Here is an 18,407-nt window from a genome sequence, read left to right on the forward strand (position 1 = left end):
AGGAGCGGCTGGCAGGGGAGAAGGGGGCAGGAGCGGCCGGCGGGGGAGAAGGGGGCTGGAGTGGCCGGCGGGAGAGAGGGGGACAGGAGTGGATGGTGGGGGAGAAGGGGGCTGGAGCAGCCAGTGGGAGAGAAGGGGGCAGGAGTGGATAGTGGGGGAGAAGGGGGCTGGAGCGGCCAGCAGGAGAGTATGGGGCTGGAACGGCCAGCAGGAGAGTATGGGGCTGGAGCGGCCGGCGGGGAAGAAGGGGGCTGGAGCGGCCGGCGGGGGAGAAGGGGGCTGGAGCGGCCGGCGGGGGAGAAGGGGGCTGGAGCGTCCAGTGGGAGAGAAGGGGGCTGGAGCGGCTAATGGGGGAAGAAGGGGGAAGGAGCGGCCGGCGGGAGAGAAGGGGGCAGGAGTGGATGGTGGGGGAGAAGGGGGCTGGAGCGGCCAGTGGGGAAGAAGGAGGCTAGAGCGACCGGTAGGGAAGGGGGCTGGAGCGACTGGCAGGGGAGAAGGGGGCTGGCCGCTCCAGCCCCGTACTCCCCCGCGGCCGCTCCAGCCCCGTACTCCCCCGCGGCCGCTCCAGCCCCGTACTCCCCCGCGGCCGCTCCAGCCCCGTACTCCCCCGCGGCCGCTCCAGCCCCGTACTCCCCCGCGGCCGCTCCAGCCCCGTACTCCCCCGCGGCCGCTCCAGCCCCGTACTCCCCCGCGGCCGCTCCAGCCCCGTACTCCCCCGCGGCCGCTCCAGCCCCGTACTCCCCCGCGGCCGCTCCAGCCCCGTACTCCCCCGCGGCCGCTCCAGCCCCGTACTCCCCCGCGGCCGCTCCAGCCCCGTACTCCCCCGCGGCCGCTCCAGCCCCGTACTCCCCCGCGGCCGCTCCAGCCCCGTACTCCCCCGCGGCCGCTCCAGCCCCGTACTCCCCCGCGGCCGCTCCAGCCCCGTACTCCCCCGCGGCCGCTCCAGCCCCGTACACCTCCGCTGGCCACCCCAGCCCCGTAATTATCCACTGGCCTCCCCAGCCCCCTTCTCCCCCGCCGGCCACTCCAGCTCCCGCCGACCGCTCCAGCCCTGCAGTCCCTGCGCTGACAGCCCACGCCAGCTGCCCCTGCCCTGACGTCCTGCGCCGGGGGAAGGGGCAGCTGGGAGAGGAGCTGTTAGGCGGCTGCATTCAGCTGGCTGGGGAGGCCACTGTGCTGCGGCGATTATCCCTCTTGGAGGAGTGTTACAAAGTTTGCCTCGCAGGTGCCTCCTGCGCATTCACATAGCCTCCCGACAGCCGCATATTGCCATAATATGCGGCTTTACAAGCAGTGCAATTGGCCACCTGAAAGAAGTGAAGGACGTGAAGCACAAAAGAACTGCAAGTTTGTTTAAAGTTGAATGGCTTAACAAAATAGGAGAAACTGCTACACCATAAGCTTATGAGGTCATGTACGTTCAGCTGTGAGAAATATTTATGTATGATTCGGAAACTGGAGTTGTCTGTTTGTATTCTTGTGATGGGAAAGTTGCCGGGGTATTTGCCCATGGGAAGAAGTGGGATGATATTTGGAAACTTGACTTTTTGAAGCGTCATTTGCCAAGTAAATCACATTTGGACGGTGTACAAACGCTCGGGCAACAAAACCCGTCATGTTATGTGAGAGTGCAGTTGAGCAAGAGTGAAAACAATCAAACCCAGAGGAGATCAAAGTTCTTATCAACAGCTTGTTGTTAGCTTTTAAAATGACTAATTCTTTACATTCAGTTCAACATATGGAAAAGTATGTTCAACTCCCAGACAGCTGGTGAAGCAAAAATGATGCGTTTGAATTTCTGGAGACTATCAACTCTATTGTTCAGAAGAAATAGGATCAGCAGATTTATTGTTATTTGTTATTAATTTATTTAGGCATTGCATCACGTGAAAATAAGAAATAGTTATTGATGCTTTTTTAAATGGAACAACAACTGACCAAAGTAGTCAAAGTCTAGAATATAAAATCTTAACTAAACACGTTATTTTGTAGAATGCAATAATACTTGTACTATATTGAAACATGCCAATACAGTTTTATTTGCCAAGAGGGCGAGGCTGTGCCAAAATTATCTTGAAAAAATGTCAAGTTCACATTTGCACAAGCATTCAGTGCACACATGCTTATGTCACAGAAAAAAATTTGCACAACCTAAGATTTTTGCACACACTGACAACTAAAAATTAGGGGGAACATTGGTTGTGATGGAGAGTAATTGTGATTTGTGCTAGTCACTCTTTCCATCTTGACCATAAGGATTTGTACGTTGCTGAAGAACAAAAGTAACAGATTGTTTGACTAAAAATTTATTCTGTAACAAATAGATGAAGATCCGCAACCATATCAGAAACAAGTGGGTAAATTTGAGCGTGAACCAAAATCTTATATGTACAAGATTAAAATTGGCATATGCACTTGCTTTTACAATGTATGATACCAACAAAAATCAACTGTGAGCAAAAGATATTTTGAATGCAGAATTGGACATTATGGCGCCGGACATTTTGGTGCCAAACATTTTGGTGAAAAAATGACTTTTGTAGCCATATGGACATTTTGGTGCCCACAGTTTTGCACTGGCCCAGTAACCCCTGGTGTTGTAGCATTGCCTGAACCCTGGCGTTTCAGAAACTCCCTCCCCCCAGGAAATTGCTCCCTTGGAAGCAATGACAGCGGCAGATCTAACGGTAGTTGCCATTAATAATATACTGTGGGATATTAATTCTATGTATGCAAGTTTTTTGTTAATAACGCCTGTCTGCGCCCTATCACTTGTGACTATAGACGGCTGTTTGGTTAATAGTGGGTTTTACTTTTGAATGGTTCATCACACTTTCTTGTCAAATGCTGCATGAATGACACTGCAGAGAGAGAACAGTGACAGTGGTTCTAGTCACAGTGGTTGCAAAGAATCTATTTTATGCCAACTGGATTATTTTTAATGAGTGTTTTAAATAATTTTAAATTCAATTAATTATGCATTCCATTGTATGTAATTAACCTTACTCTAATAAATATATCGTTATAATTTACCAAGACCCCTTGTGTTTGATTGTTCCCTCACTGTTTTTAATAATTTAAATATATCGCTATAAGCTATGAAATGCCCTTGTTGCTGGGGTAGCGGTTTCCTGGGGGAGTTTCTGCAACACCGGGGGGGGGGGGGGGGAGGGGGGTTCAGGCACTGTTGTGGGACAGAGTCAGGCAGCAGACGCTGAGTTGGGCTGGCGGGCCAAAATATCCAGTGCCAAACTGTGGACCAAAATGTCCAGCACCAAACTGGGCCAAAATACCCAGCCCGAAACTGAACCAAAATGTCCAGCACCAAACTGGGGGCCAAAATATCCTAGAGCTTTAGAACCTTTTGGATGATAGTTATCAAGACGTTAAAAGTATAGAAATTACATGATTAGATGGTTAATTGTACTGTTCATTGATGGAAATAAACATCAAGTAATTACCATGCAGTATTCAATTGTTCATTTTTAAAAATTATTCTACCTTCAAAACAGAAGGTAGGCAAGTGAAAGGTGTATAAAAAAATTGTGCAGAAAATATCAGTAGGTGACTGGCTTCAGAAATAAAACTTTATATTTGTTAATTGAAAGCTTTATTTTGTACATGAATGAGTTAGTGGAGTAGTGAGGTTTGAACCAACAATCCAGAGGTGTGAGCTCAAAACCCATGATGTAAAAAAACATAATTTAATCTGCAATTTACTTAATAGTGATTTGTTTATTTTATGGTCATTAAAAAATTATATCCCCAAATACTGTAAGGGGAGGACATTTGTTATCTTTTCATGTTATAGCCTGTGTGAGTTGTTAGGTCTGCTTTGTTCATGAATGAGTGAGACAAACACCAGGCTGAGTCGAAATCAGGGTTCTTTGTTCTTTATTACCGGATTGTAACACTTGCGACCAACCAGGTTAGTCGGAGAATGCATTCTGCCGTTATCAGCAAAATGGTGATTTTTTATACCCTTGGATATGTGCTTAGAACATCATCATATCATTACTTGTCCAATGACTAAAACTGTTGCTATCCTTTCCCTGCTAGCTTCCTGCCTCTCAATCCATCAATGTCTCTCTTATCTTGTAAGTACAAGGATGCATTCACATCTTGTTACTGCCCCGTACATTCCCATCTCATGATGTTTTACCTAACAGGAGTACAAGGACACCTCCCCTTCTTGTTACAGCCTTGTACAGGGTAACTCCCTACACATTCCCATCTCATGATGTTTTACCTTACAATCCCTCCTTTGTCCTCTTTAGAGGACAATCTCGCCCTGACTATGCTACCACCGCGTTACATTAGTTCGCCTATTATTGCCAAGCTCTATACGGGTTCTGTTCACAGGGTAGTTCGGCTGGTGGGCGAGGGCTCCCCCAACCCTCCTTTGCGTACACCCCCCATCCGTCACCCCGATCCCATTGCCCCCAAGCAAAAAACTAGCTAACCCCCCGTACATTAGTAAATTCCCAAGTTAACATATGGTCTACAATCTAATTCATAATACTTGTTCTACAATCTGATTAATAATGTTTGTGTTACAATCAATGTTATAATATTTGTTCTACAATCAAGGTTATAATATTTAGGTTACAAGCAAGGTTAAAATTATATGTGTAACAATCTAATTCACAATCCCTCCTTCCCATCACATTCCCCTTCAGACTCCAGATCGATCTCAGCAACTTTCTCCGCCTCCTGTAATGTGAGATAGTCTTGCTCCACAGCCTGCACAGCTTGATATTTCGGAGGCAGTTCATCACGGTCAGCAAAGGCTCTCTCTATGGTCCTCGTGACCAGCGTTCGAATGCATGGAATACAACAACAGCCACAAGTGATAAAAATTGATACAGAAATGAACAAACCCAGCAAAAGTTGTCCTAACAATGTGCTCCATCTCCCAAACACTCCCTGTAACCAGGATAAAACAGGATTGGAGACTCCAGACTGGGCTTTTAATTCTTTCGCCAATGCCCTAAGTTTCGTTAACCCCTTAGTGAGTGATCCATCTGGCCCTGTGTTATTAGAGATAGAAGTGCAGCATAGATCTCCAAACATAGCACACACTCCACCTTTCTCTGCCAGGACCATATCAATCGCTATCCTATTCTGAAGTGTCATAAGGGAAGTTTCTGACAGTTGTTGATGTATTGCCTCAACAACGTCCCTGGTCAAATTTGCAAGGCGCTGGACATTATAGTGAATAAGGTTGATCCTATTAACATTCTTATTTACAGTGATGGGAAAAATTGCACTAAAAACAGGAAAACTTTCAAACCCAGCTGCAATCTCATCGGCTAATTTAAATTCGTCCGGAATATTCCGGGCTTGGCCAATGGCATCAATCCATACCCCATCAGGGTTCCTTCCTCCCGGCCCCAAGAGTCCAACACTCCTCCTTTTCCTCCACAGCCAACTCTCTGTGTGGCGCAATTCTAGGGAATCCTTGTCTCCCTCCTGCCTTTTGACAATCAGCACTGGCGCATTAAGGGTTACTAGAGCACACCGACCATCCCAGTTAGCGGGGAGCCAGTTGTACAGCACTCTTCCTCCACAAAACCACCAAATATCCGCCCTAGCCTGGGTCAAGCGGGTTGCACTACTGCTATGTGAGAGATCAACATGAGTCCTGCACGAGTCGCTGGGCAGCCAACCCACATGGAAAACGTGCGCTGCTGTGTTGTTGTTGGCAAAACAAGTAACATTAGTTATGCCTGTGGATCTAAAGACAGGGGGAGCTACATTAGCCGGAGCTATGGGAAACGTCTGTTCCCATATCAGACACCTATTCAGTGGGTTGGATTCTGACATTAGGTTCAAGGCGCAGTCCATAGCATCTGTCTCCTCAAAAATTGATCTGCTCATCCGTAATAATGGCCTTCCTCGGGCACAGACCCAGCAGTTCCCATACCCTGCTTGGTCCGCATATTTACCCATCTGATCTATCCAGGAGTTTGACTCATCAATACCTGTCTCAATTGCTATCTTCTCTCCCCTGGTCATCTTTGTACTGTCGAATTTTCTCACTTCCCCCTCTTTCGAAGTGGGTTTAATTATGTCCTTTGTGTATGTTTGTAAGTCGAACCTCACCACTCCCCAAGGATCTTTTCCACTAATAGACACTCCAATCATTAGATAGAAGAGGTCTCCGACACCACGTTCTCTCCCTGTGCCCCCCTCGCATGTCTTAGAGCTCCATCCCTTCATATTCCACGGGTTGCGCAGCCCCGCCTTTACTGTCAAAATCAGGGGATTCTCTCCTTTCATTGAATAGGTCACAGCACCACGTATCAGGGAGATTTTAGTGAAAAAATTATAATAAGGTTTGCTGGACCCTTTGTTAAGGGGTTTTCTTATCCATCTAGTGTCGGGTCCTGTCCACCACCAAACCTCACCCCAAGACGGACAGACATGTAGACCCCATTTAGGATATCCTATTTTAAAGGCACACATGTAAATATCATATCCTCTCCAGGACGCCTCATTCTTACCACACGCTATTATACTGCATAGATCGAACTGGAAGGTGTTATCCCTGTCTTTGTCTACCTTTAGAATAACTTTGGCCCCGCAAGAATCCGAGCTATTCTGCTGACTTATCCGGCATCCCATTAGTAGTACTGCCCATAGGGCCCCCGGTATCGTCTGCATGAGTCTCATCAATTCTATCAAGGCTGGCTACGTGCTGTTTTGCCTTGGAACAGTAGGCAAAATGATGCCAATTATGATCCCCTGGTTTGTCAATTCTTACCGACCTATCTGTTACGGCGGTAACAGTGTATGGTCCAGACCACCTAAATTCAGTCCAATGTACTTTACCTGGTTTACGGATATACACCAGGTCTCCCTCCTTTACTGGAACTCCTTCGGTGTCCGGGTTCTCCTTACTAGCATTCGCCACCTGTTGTGAAACTAAAGCAACCATATTACCCAGCATCTGCATATAATGATCCAGTTCCACTTCCCTTTCTTCCCACAACTTAACCCATGCTGGATCAGTCTTTGGACCGGGCATGGGTCGACCCGTTAGAATCTCATGCGGTGACAGGAAGGTATCTTTGGCCTTCTCTTGTCGCATAGACATCAGTACTAATGGCAATGCCTCAACCCAATTCAACCTGGTCCCCCCTAAAACTTTCCCTAATTTAGATTTTATCGTTCTGTTTGCCCTTTCTACTAACCCCTGGCTCTCAGGCCTATAGACACTACCAAAACGATGTTTGATCCCTAGGTATTCTTCAACCTGTCAGATCAGCTCATTCTTAAAATGAGACCCATTATCAGAGCATATCCTGCTGGGGACTCCATAGCGGGGTATTAACTCTCGCGTTAGCCAGCCTATTACACTATCCGCATCTTCTTTCTTTGTTGGAATAGCCTCCACCCATCGTGAGAACCTATCTACTGCCACTAAAAGATATCGGTAACCCTCCTTTGTCCTAAGGTCAGTACCCATATCTGTATAGTCAATATAGATCTCTTTCCACGGGGCTGTCGGTACTGGAAATCGTAAAAGCGGGTGGGGTAAGGTGATCCTTTGGTTATGCCCGTTGCAGATAGTACATTCAGCTCTAAAGTTGTCAATGTGCTCGCGTAAGTGGGGATTCCACCAATGTTGTTTAAGCGTATTATAAGTTTTGGTGGCGCTAATGTGAGTCGGCCCATGTGCTTCTTCAAATAATAGTGGGAGTAATTGACGAGGGGCAACTATCGTACCTATAGGGGAGCGCCAAACATGTACTGTCTGATTTTCATAGCTGATCTCCTGTCGAGTGGCACCGCGTTTCATCCATTCCTCTTTCTCACTTGGGCTAGCTTTTTCCTGTATTTCTATTAGGTGCTCAATATTCGGTGGGGGTCCCTCTCCCTTCTCATCTGTGTAGTCATTCAATCTGCTACAAGTCTCCTTAGTTTCAGATTCATTTTTTTTGTTATGGGACCTCAAAATCATCCCCTGTATATGTTCATGATAACCAGTAACCTGTTTGGCTGCCCTGTCAGCCGCCGTGTTTCCCTTCCCTTCCTTTGTGTTATCTGGGGAATGGCCCGCCACCTTAATTAGGCTCAGAGCCCGGGGAAGCATGACCGCCCTGACCAGTCTCCGTAAAACCAGATCATGACGGACGTTTTGTCCGGCAGCAGTCCGAAAATCCCTTCTTAGCCAGCCTTGTGCTTCAATATGTACTGCACTCCAAGCATATGCAGAGTCAGTATAAATATTAACTGTTTTACCTTCGCTAAGCTCCAATCCTCGTATGAGCCCTATCACTTCTGCTAACTGAGCTGATGCCAGTTGGGGAATAATAGAGGACTCTACTAGATAGGGTGCCTCATCCTCCCATCCTACCACTGCATAACCCGCCACATTACCCTCAGAATTTTTATGGCAACTACCATCTGTAAATAACTCCCAGTCCACCTCCTCCATGGGTTCCTCAAATAGCTTTTCCCTCAGCTTGGAATCTACCTTGACTCTTGCTACACAGTCATGCGTCTCCATAAACCCCGAGTTCAATCCTCTAGCCATGTTGGAATAGTTGTCCCTGGGTGACCTGAAGGTGATGTGAGGACCCTTAAGGGCGTCCTCCATCTTAATGGATCTGTTGGCCGAAAAGCTGAAAGCATTAGACATTAAAAGGGCTGAGACACTGTGGTCTGTATTAACAACTAGGGGATGACAGAGAACAATATGCGCGGTTTTTTGTATCGTTCTAGCTACTGCTGCGAGGTAACGGAGACATGGGGCTTTTCCTCTCTCTACATTATCCAGTCTGCAACTATAGTAATTTAGTACTTTCCTTCTTCCTCTATCTCTCTGATACAGTACTGAGCTAACAATGCTCTCAGTTTCAGCCACGTCCAAGTAGAATTCTTTACTGTAATCTGGATTAGCCAGGCTGATCGTTCTTCCCAGTTCTTGTTTGACACGCAGAAAAACCGCTTCACGTTCTACATTCCACCTGACTGGTTCTTTAAGCCTCCGGTGACCTATTTCTGTGACCATTTCCCTCAGACCTTGGGTTAGACTCACATATCCTGGAATATATGTTCGACTATACCCGCAAAGCCCCAAGAATGCCAGCATGTCTTGTACTGTAGTAGGTTTTCGATACCCTAGTATCATTTCTCTATGTGCCTCAGACATGGCCGTACCGTTTTTACCCACGAGTCTTCCTAGGAAAGTTACCACCCTCCTTCCGATCTGACATTTCGACCTTTTTACTTTAAATCCAGCCTCGCCTAACCCTTTGAGTAAAACTGCTGTCCCTGTCAGGCACTCATGTGGCGTTTTCCCTGCTAATAGTAGGTCGTCTACATACTGAATCAGTGTAACATCTTCCGGGAGCTTTAATTTCATTAGGATTTCGCTAAGGGCCTGATTGAACAGTCCTGGACTGTCCTTATAACCCTGAGGTAATCTAGTGTATGTGTACCGATGTGCTTGGTAAGTGAAAGTGAACCAGTCTTGGCATTCCTCAGCTAATTTCAAGCAGAAGAATGCGTTTGCCAGATCAATGACAGTATAGTATTCGTGCTCCGGACTCAGAGCCCTAAGTGCTACATATGGGTCTGGGACTGGTCTCCCGATGGTCTTGGTAGCCAAGTTAATTTCCCGGAGGTCGTGTACCATCCTCCAGTCTTTTCTACCCTGTTTGGGAACAGGCATGATGGGCGTGTTCCACATACTGTCAGGTGCCGCCCTTAAAACCCCTGACTCCATTAACCCTTCTATCGTTCCTTTAATACCCTCCTCCTGACTGGGCGACAAGCGGTATTGTTTTCTCCATATTGGTTTCTGCCCGGGGTTGGCCAATTCTAGAAATACCTCTCCTTTTATTACTCCCACATCATAGGGCCCCGTTGTCCATATATGTGGACTCAGATTAGAAAGATATTTGTCTGAGTCTCTGTGATCAATATTTTCTCCTTCTATGGCTCGGTCTCTTTCTACTTTCTCATTCACAACCTGGTCCCATGCTTCAATATTCAGTCTGACAAATTTTCCTCCCTCCGAGGTGGAATATCCCGGGATTTCTGTCTGCCTGTATTCACACCCTATCGCTTCCTTTACCATCGGACCCAGCTGTCGAGCGTGATGATCTTTGGCAATACCCAAGGTCACATGAGGCACACTTTCTACTCCTAAGCAGAACCACTCCATTTGTTCTTCTGTCATGACAACCATAGCAGCTATTCCCTCCTTACCTACAAAGATAAATGGACAATGTATCGTTTCTGTCTTCCCTTCTTTTAGAGAGTCCCACCTCTCCTCATATTCCTGGTCCGGGTGGATGGTGTAGTTTAATGTAACATGCATAGGATCTAGTGGATAATGGTAATCCCCATACCGAGGAATACTGGCCCTCCACTCAAAAAACTGTTTAATCAGCCCTGGGCCTGGTTCATCATACAGTAGCCGACTCCAGAAAATACTAACCTCCACAGAGTCTTCTGAAGCGTTAGATGGGGTCATTACTATAAACTGTCCTTCCCTTCTTATTGTATCCCCTGGGTATGTTAACCGAAGGCCCTTCTCAGAACATTGTATGGTTCTTCCTAGTTTGGTAAGAATGTCCCTTGCTAATAAATTAATGGGGCAACTTGGCACAACCAGGACAGGCGTTTTAACCCTTTGTCGTCCAAATGTCATGTCGATGTTATCTGTATAGGGCTGTGTTTCCCTTATCCCGGAGAATCCTATTGTAGATAATGTTTTGCCCGAAAATGTGCTCCCTGGGGGTTTTTTAATCACTGTCGTAACTGCTGCCCCTGTGTCAACCATAAATTCAATTTTTTCTCCATTTACCGTCCCCCAAATTTTTGGTGGCTCCCAGGGAGGCGTGATTTTTGATTCTCCTGGGCACCGTCAATAATCAAATTCAGCACCTTCCTCAATATAGTCATTACACTGAGGTGCCTGGACTTGTTGATCACTCTGCCACCCCCCGATTCTCTGGGGCCCATCAATGTGTCCACCCCTACCCCTTGCTTGTCCTCTTAAGTTTCCTCCTCTTCCCCGATAGCCTCTAATAGAGGGTAATCTTTTTCCCCTTGCTCTCCCAGCCTCCGGACAGTTCCGCTGGTAGTGTCCAGGACTTTGGCAGTACCAGCATACTGCATGTTCCCCTCTATACATTGTACCTAGCTGTCTTTCCCAACCATTTCTTACTTGGGGTCCCGGATTTATCACTGGCCCCATGACCTGTGGGACTATCTGTTGGGCCGCTAATTTAACCCCTATATTTTCTATGGCTCTCACCAATTTATCGGTTGTCTTGTCCACCTCCTTCTGGGACGCACTTTCTGACTTAGCATGCTCTGATTGACGATGTCGTTTGATTGCATGTGTCAGGTGTCTTTTCCACAAATCCTCTGACATTGTCTCTAATCCCACAATGTCCCTTAATTTTGCTTGAACCGTAGCAGGTAGTCCGTTTATTATCCCATTACGAAAGTGAGCCCTTCCTAAGGGGCTGTGGTCGGGTCTTTCTCCAGTCCCTGTTTCCCATAAGTCCCATGCTCGAGTGAAATACTCGTGTGCAGTCTCTCCTTCCTTTAGTTGAAGGGTTACCAAGGCATCCAAACTATAGGGTGTAGGAAATGTTTCTCTAAGTGCTTCCCAAAATTTATTCCGAAGTGGGTTAAATTCTATTTCATCCCCCAATTTACTGCTTCTTACAATTTTCTCTATTTGCTTCAGGGCCCCTTCTGCCTTTAATTTTATCATGATAGTTCTGACATCTGCGAGTGCTAATTGTTCTTGGCAGGTTTCTCGCTCAAAACAAGAAATCCATGGACTAGCCCCATTACTCAACGGAGGTAGTTTTTTGATTAAACTCTCTAAGTCCATTCGTGACCAGGGTACATATTTTTGAGTTCCCCGTCCCGTGATCAGTAATGGGCATTGATATCTCAATTTTGGGGATTTCTGCTCCTTCTTTACTCTTGGCATGCATTTATTTATCCCACCTTGTTCTGACTCTTCTTTTTCACTGTCACTGTCCCTATCAGTTTCCAATGTCTCAGGGTCAAAGGTATATTGGTCACGTTCATCTCTAAGATAATCTTTTCGGCCATAGTTTAGTTGTTTCACATCTTTCTCTTTTGTCCTAACTATGTCCAGGTAGGCATGTCTATTTTTCTCCCTCCCGAGTCTTTTCCTTTTACTTTCCTCCCATGGTGGATCGTATCTCGTTTCCTCATCTGTACTACACTTTTCATCCTTTACTCCTATTACCATTCCTTCAGCTTTAATTTCTCCTGACAGTGTTGTAGTTATCTTTTCCACTTCCTTAAATACACCTACCATTAATTCTTTTTGATCCTCACTGATCTGCCCCAGCACATTAATATCTCTGTTTAAGTTTTTAATGTTATCCTGAACCTTTTTCATGTTCCATTTCTGTATCTCTAACTCCTTTTCTATTTTCTTAGACTCCAGAGGGGTCTCTACATCTATTACTCCCCCTTCTATTTTTATTAAAGGGGCCTGTACCTCGTCTGATGTGTCCCTATTCCCGAGGTTCTTGTCACACCCCAGTGTCTCAATATCTGGATATAAGGGACGTGACTCCAGGATCCCATCTGGGGTGCCAGGGGCACCTTTTGACGCCACATATGTATAGGGCGGGGGTCTACAAGCTATTTCTACAGGGGCCATAATAGGTGGGTTATCAGGGAGACCAAATTCTTCGAATATAGCTAGGACATCGCGGTACTGCATCTCCTTGTCTCTCACCCTCTTTTTTGCTGACTCGCGATTAAAGATTTTGTTTTCTGTGTCCCGTTTTGTTTCTTCCAGCTTGTCTAAGACTCTACGTTTTAAAATTTTGTTTCCCTCACCTGTCAGGAACATCTCAGTGCCCCCGGGTAACCAACCCCTCTTCCTCCAGCGGTCTACACATTTTCGGAGCATTTTTTGTTTTTCCAATGCCGCATTATTGGTATTTCGCTCCTCTAATTCCTGATTAATTTCCTTAATAACTTGGTCAAAAGTCTTAGCAGGCAACTGTACAGCCATAGCTGCGGGACCGCTTTCTAATGCCTGTTTTAATTTAGGTTCTTGTCCGTTTAGGGGATCTATGTCAACGAAAATTGCTTTTAAGAATGTCTCCTTGCAAGCTGGATGACTAATATCTTTTAAAAGAACAGTCTCTAAGTCTTGTCCTCCAATTGACTTCAGACTGTCCTGTATACTCTGATTGCTCGTTTTCCACTCTCTGTTTTCCCAAAGGGGTCTGAAAGTTAAATTACAACTAGAAAACCAAATATTTGGGCTATATTTTTGTCCTGTTTCCCTGTACCAATCTATGAATTTACGTAACTTTATCTCCTTGGTGATGTTGGGAATACCCTCATTTAACTTATCAAAAGTATTTCGAATAAACCGGGTGTCTCTTAGGAGTTTGTCAACTTTTTCATTAATATCTCCTACCTGATCCGGACACAGCTGTCGCAGCCTTCTGTCGTCGTTCTTGTTCACCAGGCAGGCGTCCCTGAGTACTTTTTTTGTTGTCTCAAGGTCTCTAGTGTCTGCTGTGGTATTCCACCACGGCGAATTGGGGAAATAAATTCTTAACTTCTCAAGTGTACAGACATTATCATACCTACCGGACATTTATAAGTCAGTCTCTCAGATACAATTGAGGCCAATAAGCCTGAACCTTTGTTTTCTTTCAAAGCCCAACCTTCACGTGGGAGATTTCTCCTCTTAATAACCAGTTTAGGGCAGAAAACTCAGGTCCTCAATTGTTTATAGACCACCTTCTCACTCTATTGGACTTTGCAACGACACAATAAAGACTTTTAAACTCTAGTAGTTTCTTGCGAAGCACTTAATAAATGTCATTCAAACACCTTAAGGACTTTTATCTTGTCTGTAATCACTTACGTGTTACAATCCTGGCATGCGACCTTCAATTGTGGTCGTCTAATTTGTCCGATCTCCAGTTCTTACTGACAATCATAAAGATTTAAAAAAAAAGAGAATTTTGTTAAAACAGGCTTCTCTGGACCTTTTTATCAGCCGGCTGAGATGATTGTCAGAAAAAACAGAAACCGTCGTCCAGTGTTCACTCACCCATCACGTCGGGGTCACCAAATTGTTAGGTCTGCTTTGTTCATGAATGAGTGAGACAAACACCAGGCTGAGTCGAAATCAGGGTTCTTTGTTCTTTATTACCGGATTGTAACACTTGCGACCAACCAGGTTAGTCGGAGAATGCATTCTGCCGTTATCAGCAAAATGGTGATTTTTTATACCCTTGGATATGTGCTTAGAACATCATCATATCATTACTTGTCCAATGACTAAAACTGTTGCTATCCTTTCCCTGCTAGCTTCCTGCCTCTCAATCCATCAATGTCTCTCTTATCTTGTAAGTACAAGGATGCATTCACATCTTGTTACTGCCCCGTACATTCCCATCTCATGATGTTTTACCTAACAGGAGTACAAGGACACCTCCCCTTCTTGTTACAGCCTTGTACAGGGTAACTCCCTACACATTCCCATCTCATGATGTTTTACCTTACAGAGTCTGGATGCATAAATCTGGTTGATTCCCAAATATCCTCTAAAAGAGGTTGCCAAGCTTTATATATCCAACTGCTGCCATGACCTCAGCTGTATCTAATTCACTTCTCCCTTCACTCATTCCAATCTCACCCCCTCAGAATGCCTGGCCTTCTGATCTCTCTGCAGCAATTCGAACCTCACCAAAAAACCTGGAGACACTAACATAAACATAACAATTACAGCACGGAAACAGGCCATTAGGCCTGGCACACTGACCTCTATCTGGCTGATCTATAAACCCACCAACTCCCACAGTTATCTCGACTACACCTCTTCCCACCCTGCCCCCTGTAAGGATTCCATTCCATTCTCTCAATTCCTCCATTCCTGTTGCATCTGCACCCAGGATGAGAACTTCCATGCCAGATCATCAGAGATGTCCTCCTTCTTCAAACAACATGGCTTTCCCTCTACCACTATCAACTTGGCCCTCACACGCATATCCTTCATTACCTACACATCTGCCCTGGCTCCCTCCTCCCCCATGTGCAACAAGAATAGGATTCCTCTTATCCTCACCCATCTACCAGTCTCTGCATCCAATGCATCCTCCTCCACTGTTTCTGCCACCTTCTTTGTGATCCCACCATTAGATGCACATTCCCCTCTCCATCTCCCACAGGGACCGCTCCCTCTGAGACTCCCTTGTCCACTCCTCCCTCTCTACCAATCGTTCCCTTGGGGCCCACCCCTGTGACTGCAGGAGATGTTCCACTTGTACCCACACCTCCTCATTTAGCACCATTCAGGGCCCCAACAGTTTTTCCAAGGGAAGCAACATTTTACTTGTGAATCTACAGGTGACATCTACAGCATGCTATGCTCCAGCTGTGATCTCTACATCAGAGAGACTAGGCACAGACTGGGAGATTGCTTTGTTGAGCACCTCGGCTCTGTCCGCTGCAATAGCATGGATCTCCCAGTGGCCACCCATTTCAATTCCCCATCCCATTTCCTTGCTGACATGGTATCATGCTCTGTCAAACTGAAACCTCCCATAAATTGGAGGAACAACACCTCATCTTCCGACTGGACACCCTCCAACTGGATGGTATTAATAGTGACTTCTTTGGCTTTTGTTTAAAAATAAACCTCTGCCCCTTCCTCTCCCGTCGTCTCTCCATTCCCTGCCTCCTTTCGCACAGGCATGATAAATTCTACTTAGTCCCTTATCACATCCAATTAACACCTTTTGTTGGTCTGGATTCCTCCCCCATTGTTTGAATTTTGAGACTTTCTGATCTATTCTGGTTCTGCCTTTTCCTGGAAGACGGACTCAGGGTTCGTCCTCAATTCTATCATTCTCTTGGTAAGGCTTAGTTTAAACCATAATCTTATTATGACTGTGCTCTGTATTTCCTTATTATGAGAATATTGTATTATGTTTTTTTCAATCTTTTTATTGGTTTTAATATATGCAAAATATACATAGATACATATAGTAAGCTAATATCAAGTTACAAGTATCAAGTAATGATAAATGAGGTACCGATGAACCCATGTTATTACATGGGAATAAGTAAAAGAGAAAAAATATATTTCTAAACTTATAATCTAACCCCACCCTATCAGGGTTGCTGGCCAAGTTAAGGTGTGCACTACTAATAGTAATAACTATGGGATCATAAAAATAAAGTAGAGATAATTAATCTACACATTTTGAAAGTAATTGAGAAAAGGGCCTCAAATAGAAAGAAAGATAAGGTCCATTGCAGTAGTATGTTACGAGCCTAGAGGACCCCAAAACCCAGCAACAATAGAAATTCACCAAGACAAATGGTTTGTTACCATGCTGTATGACTAAAATTTACCAGAGGACATCCGTACAAAGTTAAGGGAGGGAAGTTTAGGGGAGACATCTGGGTTAAGTTTTTATTTTACAGAGTTGTGGGTGCCTGGAGTGCATTGCCAGGGATGGTGGTGGAGGCTGGAACAATTGGCACATTTAAGAGACTCTTCGACAGGCCCATGGATGAAAGAAAAATAGAGGGTAGGGAGGGTTTAGTTCATCCTCTGGTAGGAATATATAGGTCAGCGCAACATCAAGGGCTGAATAGCCTGTACTGTGCTGTAGTTTTCTATGTTCCAAGTACATTCTGATTTTCAGATTTCAGATTCAGATTTATTGTCAGAGTACATACATGATATCACATACAACCCTGAGATACCTTTTCTACAGGCGAGGCAGAATTACCCCTTATAGGTAGTGCAAATAAACTGTACGCAGCATATACACGTAAACAAATGAAGAACTGTAAACCAATAATGAACAGATAACTATAAAATAGTGGACAAAGAAATGGAAAGCGATACCAGGGCTGGAACATAAGTGGCTCCACGCATTCACAAAATGGCAGACATGGCTGTGGTCCATACACGTGCCAATGGCTACACACTGGACCTGCAGGAAATAGGTAGAGTTGAAGAAGTTGTTGAGTAGAAGGTCAAGTTCCACCAAGCAGAAGAGAGCATTGCTAGAGGGGGCCACGATGGATTGGCCTTCAATGAAGAAGCTGTGGGCCTTCTGTGAGCTTTGAGGTGGCTGATGAGACTCCAGCACTCATGAAGGAAGGGATGATTGACAGAGTGACAAAGTAGGTGGGGAGAGGTAATGTGTTTCATCCATCATTCACACTGGGGTTCCATGTGCCCCACTTCTTCATGCCAACACAAGTACTCCTTCTCCATTTAGAGTGGTCATGGGTCAGTGATTCCCACAAGTCACTGGGAACATTATACTTTTCAAGGAACAACCAAACTTATTTCTATTATCCACAAGATAATGCATTGTCTACATAGAATATTTGTTTTGGGAATTATGTATTTTGTTTCCAATAACATGAATTGCCTAACAAGTGTTATTAGGGCATTAATGCTAGAAGTTGGCCTGAGAACACTGAGGGTGAAAAGTGGAGTTTTTTTGCAGTGTCATTCCATACTTTAATAATAAGCACTAGAATTTGGCCTGGCTGGTGGAGAGAGGAGCCCTCCCAGCCAGATCCTTCTTGTATGACAGAAACATCACCCATAACACACGTCGTCCCTAGATGACTGCAGTGGAGTGGAGACAGTCACCCATCTCTGTGCAGAATGTGTGGTGAAGGATGCGAGGGTCCTTGTCTCAGTTTATCCCCAACAGCATTGCGACTGATAACTTATTTCTGGGCTGTTCCCAGGGACGCACACAGAGACAGACATCCAAAGCTGCTGGAAGGTCATCAACTCGGTGAAAAACACCCTTTGGTCTGTCTGAAACTTGTTGGTCTTTCAGCACATGGAGCTGTTAGTGAGGGAATGCTACCTACCGACTAGCATATTCCAAGCTGCTGGAGTATGCGCTGAGGGACACACTGAGGCTTGGTGCAACCAACATGAGGGTGATGTGGGGAAGGATCGCAGCCTTGAGTCCTTCTGCTACCAGGCATTGGGGCTGAGACTGAGAGTGGCATGGTTGGCGTAGCAGTTAGTGCAACACCTTTATAGTGTCAGTGATCGGGACCAGGGTTCGAATCCCACCCTGTCTGTAAGGAGTTTGTATGTTCTTCCCGTGTCTGTGTGGGCTTTCCCCAGGGGCTCCGGTTTCCTCCCACTGTTTGAAACGTATTGGGGGGGGGGGGGGGGTGTAGGTTAATTGGGTGTAAATTGAGCAGCACGGACTTTAAAAAAAAAACAGAGGGGAGAGTACTGCCAAGGTGTCAGTGGTGGCAATAGTAATAAATATAAATTGACTGTAATAAGGTACATTGATGGAAATGTCTGAATAAGGATGCGAAAGAACTTTGAAAAGATTTCTTTTTTTGTAAATAATTTATTG

At 45.5% G+C, this 18,407-nt stretch overlaps 1 protein-coding gene across 1 annotated transcript; it reads right to left on the reverse strand.

Moving 5' to 3' along the window:
* Positions 1-10,865: 10,865 nt before the first annotated feature.
* LOC138758124 (uncharacterized) lies at positions 10,866-14,544 on the reverse strand. Its single transcript, XM_069926617.1, has 2 exons — positions 14,096-14,544; positions 10,866-13,971 (listed from the first exon to the last, which is right to left on the reverse strand). The coding sequence occupies exon 2, from the start codon at positions 13,631-13,633 to the stop codon at positions 10,883-10,885; it is 2,751 nt and encodes a 916-aa protein (XP_069782718.1). The 5' UTR covers positions 13,634-13,971; positions 14,096-14,544; the 3' UTR covers positions 10,866-10,882.
* Between the last annotated feature and the right edge of the window lie 3,863 nt (positions 14,545-18,407).

Source organism: Narcine bancroftii, chromosome 3 (assembly GCF_036971445.1).
Source record: "Narcine bancroftii isolate sNarBan1 chromosome 3, sNarBan1.hap1, whole genome shotgun sequence".
Taxonomy (NCBI): domain Eukaryota; kingdom Metazoa; phylum Chordata; class Chondrichthyes; order Torpediniformes; family Narcinidae; genus Narcine; species Narcine bancroftii.